Below are 11,244 nucleotides of genomic sequence, written 5' to 3'. Positions count from 1 at the left end.
GGGATAGAGAGAGAGAGAGATGTGTGAGAGAGAGAAAGAGAGAGAGACAGACAGACAGAGACAGAGAGAGGAAGATACAGTAAATACATACACATTCCTGGCGCTCCCATCGGGACGAGTCTGTGTAAAAGATTCATTAAGCAGTGAGAGGCTGTCCTGTGTTACATCACATGTGTAAAAGACTCACAAACAACGATCACTACAACTGTGTGTGTGTGTGTGTGTGTGTGTGTGTGTGTGTGTGTGTGTGTGTGTGTGTGTGTGTGTGTGTGAGTGAGACTGGTCCATGCAGACTTGTGAAGCCCAAAGTAAATAGATTTTTCAGTTATTTTTATTTTTTATAAGTTTCCTTTATTTCAGGTGTGGCAGCATTTGTATTCCTTGTTGCAGCTTCTAAAGGTAAGTCCAATAACAAGTAGACATTCCCTCAAAGGTGACATGAGCCATGCCAATAAACGGGACAAAAAGGGACATAGAGTATAATCCTCGGAAAAATATCACACTATATGAAATATTTTAACAATCGATTAAGTATAGATAATTACAATATGAGGTGGTGACTTGAGATACAAGTTTAATTGGTTTCCAAATACTTGCAGAAATGTCGCTGGAAATTTTCGATGCAAATTCACGGACATTTATGATCATTTTTGGGGACATAAATTAAAATTGCATGATGGTTTATCACTGGGAACTTAGAGTGGGGCGGTAGAGTCGTGCTCGGGAGAGAGACACTAATTTAATGCAAATGAAGTTGAATTTCTACCCGGCATTCTGCATCACTCAATCCCAATGACATTATTCATGCAACAGTCATGCATTTGAATGAGCAATGACCTCACTTGGTTAAAGGACTAGTCGCAAATAAACCAAAGTAAATACGTGTTCTCAAATCCATTTACGTGGAAATTGTCCAACCTTGAATATTCCCCAATTTGCCCAGCACAGCAATTTTCCTCCCCTTTGCATCCCGTCTCAACATACATTAGCATGAAGTTTGAATCATTAAAACACAATCAAACTTCCAACCCAGAGGAGTTGAAAGTCAGCGTGACCGTGTGGCCTCTGGGCACGAAGATCTTCCTCGGGGAATGTGTGTTGCTGCGGTGCACGGTGGAGTCCAACTCCACTTTGACGTGGAGCTACAGCTGGTTCCGGAATGAGCCTCGTGCCACCCAGGTGGGCAAGAACCCCCGACACCTACTCTCTGGGGGCAGCTACTCAATCACTGCTGTGATGAAGGAAGATGCTGGCAGGTATTGGTGCCAGGCCGAGTGCTGTGACAGTAACACCACCGTGGCGCTGCTAAGCAAGCCAGTCACACTGAGTGTTTCAGGTCAGTAAAAGTTCCGCTTTCTGTTTTGATGACCATAAATTGCATGTGTATAATAAATTAAATGCATTTTATTTTTCCCAGTCTGGAAGAGGTCTTTTAACTAGATGCATGAATACAGCTCAAAAATCTGAGAGTCCCCTCTCCCCTCCCATACTGGCCAGCGCCTGTTCACACTCCTAACCACTTGGTGGCGCCATGCAACTACAAAATCCATTTATTTTGTCTTTGTGAGTGTGGCACTGGCATTTGAGCCAATCCTAACTGACTTTGAACAATACCCGGGACTGGTTGCCAGCCAAATACTGTACACGTAGACAAAGACACAGACATTGTCATTTGTGCAGGAAGCGCCACTTCATTGCTTGCTGATTTAGAGCCCACATCAACAACTTCATTGAGCAACAGTTGAAGTTTTTGCTTTAAGATTCTCCCATTCTCCGAAAATCTCATCGACCAACTGTTTTTTTTTTTTTTTGTGCTTAGGCCAAAGCCATATCTAGTAGAAAAACTCCATTGTTGTAATCATCGATATGCAGTTACAAAAATATTTGATTGGGAATCAATAATTCAGGGGTGATTGCGGCAGGGCTTGTGGCAGTCTGTGTGGAAAGTGATGGGGTTTTGCCAAAATCACGGGTAGAAAAACTGGGACAGTATGATGAAGTAAATAAAGTATTTTTATTGCTAAGTAAATTCCCCACGTGTGATGTCACAATCTGGAAATCTTGGTTGTGTAATTTCACACCCGATGATTGTCATTCGGGGTATTTTAAAGACCCAACTATTTGTATACCAACTTTACGATTTATTTATTTTTATTTGTGTGTGTGCGTTAGGGCTACCCCCACCCTCACTGATTCTGACCCCCAGCACCAGGCACGTGTTCGAAGGGGAGACCTTTACTTTGCAGTGCCCTGAAACTCTGACGAACTCATCTGCTTGGGTCCTGAGGCAAACTTCTGCCAGCCACTTAATAAGGACCGCGGACTCCAAGACGTGTGCATGCTCATCACCAGGCGGTGGTGTCATTCCAGGCGGTTCTAGCACCTGTGTCGTCTCTGCTACCAGAGGGGGCAGTGGGCTGTACTGGTGCGAAGGTGCTGAAGGTCGCAGCAACGCGGTCAACATCACCGTCACCTGTGAGTCTTCAGGAGGATGTAAACATGGTGTGATGTCATTTTTCTGACTTGTTTTTGTCCTACAGCTGGTCCGGTTATCATGAGGACCCCCGCCTTGTCCGTACCGCGTGGGGGGAATGTGGTCTTAGAATGTCGTTACCGGAAAGGCAACCACCTAAAGACGACCTTTTTCAGGAATGGCATCAAATTGTCCCCCGACAGTTCTCCCGGTCAAGGCACAGAAATAAAAATAACCATTGTGAACGTGAGTGAGGCGCACGAAGGCTTTTACAAGTGTGCGTCGCAGGACGGAAAGCTGGAGAGTCCACAAAGCTGGTTATCAGTAAGAAGTAAGACATCGTCAGGGTTGGATTTTCTTTCCTTCCAATTGTTCAGTGTTGACGTTTTCTCTTTGGTTTAGGCAACCTATCGTCTGCGGATGTGTCAGCTGGCTCCACTTCTGGTACTCTCATCCATACATGTCACGAATCTTGGGAATGGGATAGCTTAAAGGGGAAGTCAACACCAACATTTTCTTTACAGTAATGTGTTCTTTGCGCCACTGGGCTAAACATGGCAGTTTGATTAATATTGTGTCAAAAATTAGTTAAGCAGCAAAATACACCCAGTTTCAGGGCTCAAGGGGCGGCCATTTTGCCACTTTCTGTCAACTAAAAATTATGTCCCAGTTGCTCAGGGATCAGTTTACAGTCAATCACCGCCCACCTGTTTTCTGAAGCCGAGCCGTGATTGGCTGTTACTAAGCCACTGTGATGTCAGTTTCGAAGGACAGCAAGTGACAAAATGGCCGCCCCCTGGGATGGCTAAAACTGGGTGGATTTTGCTGCTTAACTCATATTCCAAAAACCACAATATTAATCAGACTGCCGTGTTTAGACAAGTGAAGGCGCAAAGAACACATTATCGTTCAGAGCTTTGGGGGGTTGACTTCCCCTTTAAGGCTTTGAACTACAATGTAGTACAGTATTGTGCACTACAAAGTCATTCCAGAACAATATAAAACAAATATTCTTCTGACAGGTTCCTGGATTTGGGTCGTCGTTTCGTGCATTCTTATGATCTTCATCCTGCTTGCTATCTTGCTAATTCTACATTTCAGGTTAGTGGTATCTTTAAAAATGTCATCTGAGACTTTTACATGGGTTCCTCGGTTTACGATGGAGTTCAGCGGCATATCTACACACAGTCAGTACAAACCGCGTCGCCTTGTGTGAAGTTATGTTTCATCACTAAATTAACATGCCGGTACACGCATGCTCTTAATCTCATCATCATTGTATGCCGAGACAAACAGTCAGAAACCGAAGGAATCCTGCTCTCGTATATGTCTAGAGAAAACAATCAGCTCCCGTCGAGAGTCTAGCTGAACCTTTTCATTATTTTTTGTGAAGGTACAAGATGCTTTACACGTGCAACCGTTGGAGGGTTTCTTGTGTGGAAACTCCCGCAGCTGTTCTTCCTGCCACCAAGCAAGACGTGACAGAGGTACAGTGGGATTTGTCCTGGATGGAGATGTCCAACCTGCTGTAGCCGGGCAAATGAAGGTTCCCACTCACTTCTGTCATGGGCATCCATCCATCCAGGTCATTGTTGCATAGCACAGTACAATCCAGTGTGTTATAGTATAATGAATTATACTGTGGCAACTGTCTTTGATTCCACTTCACTTTTGTTTCCACACGTAACCGCACACTGTGAACTTATTGACCTTATCCATATTTATATTTATATTGCACTTAATTGAACTGTGTTTTCTTTTCTCTTCTTTCTACCCTCAATCTTGCTGCTGAAGGCTGTAAATTTCCCCAGTGTGGGACAAATAAAGGATATCTTATCTTATCTTATACTAAATGAATTCAATTTTGCTTATTTCATGAACACATTCACACAATCATCCAAAATCATCAAATGGAATTTTTGCCTTTGTCAGATCCTCATCCCGTTGTGTAATTGGTATATTCCAATCATGCTTAGGCTTTGAGTGTTTTGTTTTTCATGAAGAATAAAATTGTTAATTTTTTTTTTTTGTTTGCAACTACAGCTGTTTAATTTCTTAATTTATTTCTATGTATTGTACAGGCGGCCCGGTGGTCTAGTGGTTAGCACGTTGACCTCACAGTGCAAAGGTTGTGGGTTCGATCCCGGCTCCGGCCTTCCTGTGTGGAGTTTGCATGTTCTCCCCGAGCCTGCGTGGGTTTACTCCGGGTACTGCGGTTTCCTCCAACATTCCAAAAACATGCACGACAGGCTGATGAACACTCAAAATTGTCCCTAGGTGTGAGTGTGAGCGCGGATGGTTGTACGTCTCTGTGTGCCCTGCGATTGGCTGGCAACCGGTTCAGGGTGTCCCCCGCCTACAGCCCAAAGACTGCTGGGATAGGCTCCAGCACCCCCCGCGACCCTTGTGAGGATAAATGCGGATCAGAAATGTATTGTACATGCAGATGCGTGACAGAAAAGGCGGTGGCAAGCTCACTCAAACACAGTTCAGTCATTTTTACCCAGTATAATGCCTGTTGTGACTAGTTGTGAATTGCTGTGTCTTTTACCATCGGCAACATAAAACTATATTCTGTACTAGGCCTGTGCATTATGGATAAAGTTTAATATCTCAATATTTTTTGCCAGATATCTCCAACGACATGATAATGATAATATTCTACTGTCACACGGTGACAGTCAAATAGCGGCAACATTCCCCCCATCAAAATCAGTCCCATTACAGGCATGCTGCAGAGAAGATGCAACCATCAAGCACATGTTCATCTCTTTTGATGAATGTCACTGCCAAAACGGTGAAAACAGCCCACAACAGGTCCACATGAAGGACATCAAACACCATATTACAAAAAAACCAAACAAAACAAAAAAAAAAAAGCAGGGCTCTTGAAAAGCTTTTGACTGCCCACTATGGCGCGATCTTGATAGTGGCACAGTGAAAACTAATGACTTTCTTTTCGAAAAAGAAAAAAAAAAAAAACATTGGTCCAAAAGGATGTGGAAAGTAATTTTTTTAGGACCTTTAGCAGCCAATGTCACTAACAAAATCAGCAACAAAAAAAATAAATAAATTGACATTGCACTGTAACTGGACTTTTGACACTTTCATGACAACTTGATAACATGATAAGCTCTCCACTGTTCCGTGTTGAGAAATGCAAAATGTCGTGGCCCCTTGTAGCACAAAAGAGCTCAAGGAGAGACAGGCCGGACACTTTTGAGCAGCCAGTCGCTATTAAATTGGAAATTTCAGAGCCACCCCATCGAGCAAGGTGTTTTAATTGTTTTGGAGTGAAATCTCTTGGCCTAAATCAGTTCGACAACATAGCCTGACTCAGCCACATATTGACACGGAACACTCCCTTATCAATCATTAAAAGCAGCGCGTGCAATAAAGACGGCAGACCGTTGCACTTGAATTCATAACTTGTACAGTACTTTGTGCTTTCAAATTATTTCCATCGAAAAAGAGAGAGATCAGGAAAATCAATCATCGACGTGGACTACAGTTGAGGGATTTGGTTCTCTTGGCTGTGATTTCATTTTTAACAGAAGACCAGGAAGAATGGCGGACCAAGATAGTGAGTTTACTCCCACACCCGTGCAATGTATATGAACTTGTCAACGAGGTGTTCATTTTTTATTGATGGTGTCGACGGTGCTGTCTGTAAATGTGCAAAAAAAAAACAAAAAAGTTGAAATCCCATATCGGTTTTGTTTTGATCTGTGGTGTTAGGTGTGACCGTTCTAGCATGCATAGTGAAAGATTTGTTGATTACACGAAACGCCAGCATTGGAAATTTTCAAGTATGCCAGACAAAGACAAACGTTTCCCTTGTGGGCAGAAAAAAGACCCAGTAAACTGAAAAAGGATGTATAAGTAACATTGTTTCAGTTTTAGATGAAACCTTTGAAGTGAGGGCAGGACTTGAAAAGAAAAAAAATTGTTTGTTGTTGTCAAGGACTTCAATTTTCTCTTACATGAAATATGAATCCAGTGATTATTTGTGTCAACATCGACATATTCAACAACAAAAGAAAACTGAACTGTTGTGATTTCTTCAACCTGATGTTGTTGAATCCCTGCAATTGTCCAGTTAATCTACATTACTTTGTTTCTCTTAATTCTTTTTAGGAAATGTAACTCATTCAAAAAAATTCAAAGTAAGCGTACATCATCGAAATTATATGTTGAAAATGAAAACTTTAACCCGGATTTCATTAGCTAGCTAGCTAGCGAGCAATATAAATAGATAGAGCCCGGCTTTCTGTTCAAACAATGCCGTCATTGTCTGAGGATCAGTTATAATATCAAGTACTTGTGCTTACAGCCAAGGAGATGCCTGAGAGAAGACTAGTACTGATTGGTGCTCGACGAGACGGTAAAAGCTCATCTGCCAACACAATATTGAGAAAGGAATGGTTCAAATCTGGGCGAATTCGAACAGCTTACTCCGAAGCCAGACATGAAATTGTCGAAAACCGGAACCTGGTGGTGGTGGTGGACACTCCGGGATGGAAGTACTCCACTTCCCTCAGTGAGATTTCAGAGAGAGACAAGCAACAATTACAGCTTGGTGCCTCCAAGTGTCCACCTGGACCGCATGCCTTCCTCCTTGTCATACCCACCGATTCCAGCTTCACTCAAAAACAGAGAAGGGCGGTGCAAGAACACATGAAGCTGCTGGAGGATCGGGCGTGGAGTTACACCATGGTGCTGTTCACCTTTGGAGACTACCTGGGCAAGAGGACCATTGAGGAGCACATTGAAAGCGAGGGTGAAGCGCTCACCTGGCTGATCGAAAAGTGTCAAAACAGGTATCACGTGTTCAACAACACGGACAAGAGCAACTCGTCCCAGGTCATCGAGCTGATGGAGAAGATTGACGACATGGTCGATGAAAATGGCAACGGCTACTACATGCTAGACAACCAGATGATCGACACCATTAGGAAGAAGCAGGAAGAAGTGGCTCAGAAGGCCGAACAGAGATTGAGACGTGTCTCAGAACAAAGACAGGAAATGAAAATGGTCCTTTCGGGTAAGCATTGCACAAGATAAACAAAAACACTCAGTTCTTTTCTTGTCGATCTCTATAAAAAGCTACCTTACACTTTTGTGACTTTTCTTGTCCCAATTAACATTGAACTCATCATAAGCATGGTCATTTGGAACCACGGATACAGACTTATTCAATCTCTTGTTTTGTTTTTCTTTTTAACCTGACATATTTTAGAAATGGAGCCCATCCAGGCACTTCGTATTATTCTCCTGGGCAGCTGCTTCTTTGGGAAAACCTTCTTAAAGAACACCATCTTTGGAATCAAAGAACAAGTAGAAGAAACAACAGTGCTTTCTCATGCCCAGAAGGCCATTGTGGGCAGTACCGAAATAACAGTTGTGGATACGCCGAGTTGGCGCAAAGGCTTCTCTGCAGGCAACACACCAGAAATCATCAAGGACGAGCTACTGCACAGCTTGTTGAAGTGCCCCCCTGGGCCTCACGTCTTCTTGCTGGTGATCGACGCAGATGCCTCGTTTAACGCCCAGCACCTGAAAGCAGCCACCACTCACGTGGAGCTGCTCGGGGAGAGTGTGTGGAACCACACAATGGTGGTGTTCACCCGAGGAGACTGGGTGGGCTCACGCAGCATTGAAGAATACATTGAGTGCGAGGGGAATGCCCTGCAGTGTCTCGTGGAGCGATGCGGGAACAGATATCACGTCCTGGACAACATGAACGAAGACGACAGCAGTCAGGTTGACGATCTACTGGAGAAAATCACCCTGACTCTGGCAGGGAATGGGTGGCAACATTTTACACCCAATCAGAAGATGCTGGACACCCTGATGAAGAAAAAAAAAAGAGTGGAAAACGCTGCTCGACTGAGAAGTCAAGTCAAGGCCACCAGAGCAGAGAAAGGTACAATATCTCATGTGTTCAAAATTTGTGTATTTGGTGCCCGCCCCTCCAAATAAATTTACAGATTCAAGTTACAAACTTAATCGGTTCTGTGGGCTCTTTTGTAACCTGAAACGTTCATGTGTTAAGATAAGGTTTCCAATTGAAATGAATGGAAACGCAATTAATCCCTTCCAGCCCCAAAACAAAGTAATACTTTGTTTTGTAACTTTAATGCAAAACAGAAATAAATTTTAAAAAATTAACAATTTCCATTTTCTCTGGAGCCATTCTGACCGTTTTAACTCGTTAAGCTCACCTTTTTTCTGGGTCTGAGCTGTGATTGATCGTTACCTGAGCTTTGAGCTCCTGTGATGTCATTTTCAGCCATTAATAAGGGCAAAATGGTCATTCCTGAGATGGATAAAAACGGGCGGAAAGACATACTATTGAATGGAAATACATTGACTTGACTTCCTCTTTAGGCGCTTGAAGCATTTTCTCATGCTATTTGGCACACACACACCAGGGTTTTGGCGTCAAATTTGTGATCAAATGCGATTTACCAGCAGGTACTGTCTGCAGCAGGTTCTGTAGTCTTCCGACCTTACAAATATTTTTTTTCACTGCACAGGTCCTGCCAAAAAGTTGAAAGAGCTGAGAATTTTGATACTTGGTGAAAAGTTGTCAGGAAAGACAACAGCAGGAAATTGCCTCCTGCGGGGCAAAGTGTTCCCCGCCCAACCGAATGACGGCTGCATGGCCTGGAAAGCACAGGTTGCTGACATGCAAGTCACAGTGGTCGATACCCCGGGCTGGTGTAGTGAGTCCGACTGCACTCGGCAACAGGACCGAGAAATCGTCCGGGGTCTGACCCTGAGCCCTCAGGGGTTCGACGCTGTTCTGATTGTGATTTCCTTGGATTTCAAATTCGACCAGGTCAGTCTGGACACCCTGCAGGATCACATCAAGCTCTTTGGCGACAGCATCTGGAACCACACAATGCTTCTGTTCACAAACCAAGACACTTTGGGAGACAGATCCCTGGAGGAGTTTATCGAGGGGGAAGACAGACCACTTCGATGGTTGGTCGACAAGTGTGGAAACACCTACCACTGTCTGCATGTCACAGATCAAACCGACATTAGTCAGCACTACGAGCTGTTTGAAAAGATAGAGGGCATGTCAGCAAAGAATCAGGGCCGCCTGTTCCGCCCCGACATGAAAGACGTCGACCTGAGGCTCCATGAAAAGTTCCAGAGGAGGATAATCAAAAAAGCTCTTCAACATAAGATAGAGCAGGCTGTCAGAAGACGAGAGCTGGAGCTGTTTCAGGACCACAAGAACAATCTTGAGAAGCTGGAACAGGACATAAAAGAGATGACTTCTTCTACATTGACACTGAGTAAGTACTATTAAGGGTGAATTCCATGATTGATCATCTGCATATTCCTTGGTTTCACGTTTGCTCTTCATAAAGCCACAGGTAGCAAGAGCAGAACCAAGAAGAAATCTGTACTGTCAGATATCGAGAACCAGATCCAAGGCCTGAATGCGAACATTATGAAGTCAATGGGTCAACTTCGGAGCAGCATGGACTTTGGAGTCCCGAGCAGTACGTATACGTGTGGCATTGTGTGGATGTTAGCATCTGGGCTATACCCTTTCAAAATAGTACGTGACCACAGGGGAAAATGTAAAATCCTTTTTGATCTGCTTTTCTGCTTTCTTTGTGAAAATTTAGCGTGTTAGCTAGTTAGTATTTGAGCTATATTTCAAGTGAAACAAAGTCTCTAAAGGATTAATTTATTCTAAAAATGTGTATCAATTTGATTCGCGATTCGCAGCTTTTTAATCAATGAATTGTTGCACCTTTGTTGTCGCTGTTATCTAATATGACAATTTAAATCGTCTTCTTTTTGTATTTATGACAAGAATAAACATGTTGTTCAATTGATATTTTTCATACAGTATCAGTTAAAACAGTGTCACCAATGTCTGTCAATTAAAATGCTCTGTCTTCATTTGCAGTGAGTGGATCCACCCAATACATGGATGAATTTCAGCAATGGCTGTCTCATCTTCACGTTCGCACAAATCAAGATTCTACCCTGACCCTCAACTATTCAGAGTCATCGGGATACGAATCGCATTTTTCGGATGACTGAGCTGCATCAATGTCATCGGTGTACCAGTTGGGGAAAAGGCAAAGTTCTGTTATGCTTTCACATTGCAAGCGCATTTGCAGGTTTGGGGGTCAGTATACCAGGGCTGCCTCCACCTGCTTATTGGCCCCAGGGATAACGATCAAATATGGAGTCCCACATTTCACACACACGATACCTTTTATTAAACAATAATCACTTCCCGCGTGAATAAAACATATTTTCATGTACTTCACTGATATAACAAGCAACTACACATTGGCAAATTAGGGACACATAGTGCACTCTTGTGCCAAAAATGCTGGCTCAAAATAGTACTTAAAAAGTAATAAAGCACAAAACCATACAAAACAACATGAACAGTGCCCTGCCGCAACTGCAAACAATGTCATTTTGGCAGCGTAGAAAACTTGCTGCCGATTTGCGAAAACGTCACACTTTTCTGAATGATAGACAGTTGTTGTGCCTCAGGCTGCCACAAAATCAATCATGTAATCTTTGTAATTACAAATTGCCATTTTTTTTTCTTTCCGTTTTGTTTGGGCGGCCTGGTGATTGACTGACTTGCACATCCCCCTCACAGTACAGAGGTTGACTTCCATAGCGCCAACTATGGGCATGGAGGACTTTGGAGCGTCCTGTGGCTGGCTTCAAAAAAGTTTGTTGCACGACATCAGCATAGCAACGCTGTCTTGTGTGGT

The 11,244-nt window shown here is 43.3% G+C and overlaps 2 protein-coding genes across 3 annotated transcripts in view; both read left to right on the top strand.

Annotated features, from left to right (window-relative positions):
- Nucleotides 1–4,162, top strand: part of LOC109532247 (Fc receptor-like protein 2) — a 5,341-nt gene extending 1,179 nt beyond the window's left edge. Inside the window, exons 2-8 of one of the 2 annotated variants that reach the window (XM_019897007.1) lie at nucleotides 361–399; nucleotides 1,034–1,336; nucleotides 2,173–2,475; nucleotides 2,541–2,804; nucleotides 2,876–2,917; nucleotides 3,496–3,574; nucleotides 3,867–4,162. In XM_019897007.1, coding sequence (XP_019752566.1) covers nucleotides 361–399; nucleotides 1,034–1,336; nucleotides 2,173–2,475; nucleotides 2,541–2,804; nucleotides 2,876–2,917; nucleotides 3,496–3,574; nucleotides 3,867–4,005 — 1,169 coding nt within the window. In that variant the 3' untranslated portion in view covers nucleotides 4,006–4,162. The remainder of the gene's footprint in view (nucleotides 1–360; nucleotides 400–1,033; nucleotides 1,337–2,172; nucleotides 2,476–2,540; nucleotides 2,805–2,875; nucleotides 2,918–3,495; nucleotides 3,575–3,866) is intronic. The other variant, XM_019897009.1, reaches the window with a different exon arrangement.
- A 1,728-nt stretch (nucleotides 4,163–5,890) lies between these two features.
- LOC109532245 (GTPase IMAP family member 8-like) lies at nucleotides 5,891–10,444 on the top strand. Its single transcript, XM_019897003.1, has 5 exons — nucleotides 5,891–6,056; nucleotides 6,807–7,517; nucleotides 7,713–8,399; nucleotides 9,013–9,993; nucleotides 10,410–10,444. Exons 1-4 carry the CDS (start codon nucleotides 6,041–6,043, stop codon nucleotides 9,795–9,797), a joined length of 2,199 nt encoding a protein of 732 aa, XP_019752562.1. The 5' UTR covers nucleotides 5,891–6,040; the 3' UTR covers nucleotides 9,798–9,993; nucleotides 10,410–10,444.
- The last annotated feature ends 800 nt before the right edge of the window (nucleotides 10,445–11,244 follow it).

Source organism: Hippocampus comes, unplaced genomic scaffold (assembly GCF_001891065.2).
Source record: "Hippocampus comes isolate QL1 unplaced genomic scaffold, H_comes_QL1_v1.1 scaffold22, whole genome shotgun sequence".
NCBI classification, from domain to species: Eukaryota; Metazoa; Chordata; class Actinopteri; order Syngnathiformes; family Syngnathidae; genus Hippocampus; species Hippocampus comes.
The sequence above is the reverse complement of the archived record's forward strand: the minus strand, read 5'-3'. Positions and strand labels throughout refer to the sequence as shown.

What these genes read in the sequence shown, in the direction of transcription:
- LOC109532245 (XM_019897003.1), top strand. An exon ending in AATGAAAATGGTCCTTTCGG is followed by an intron (nt 7,518 to 7,712) that starts GTAAGCATTGCA and finishes GACATATTTTAG; the next exon opens with AAATGGAGCCCATCCAGGCA. An exon ending in GGCCACCAGAGCAGAGAAAG is followed by an intron (nt 8,400 to 9,012) that starts GTACAATATCTC and finishes TTCACTGCACAG; the next exon opens with GTCCTGCCAAAAAGTTGAAA.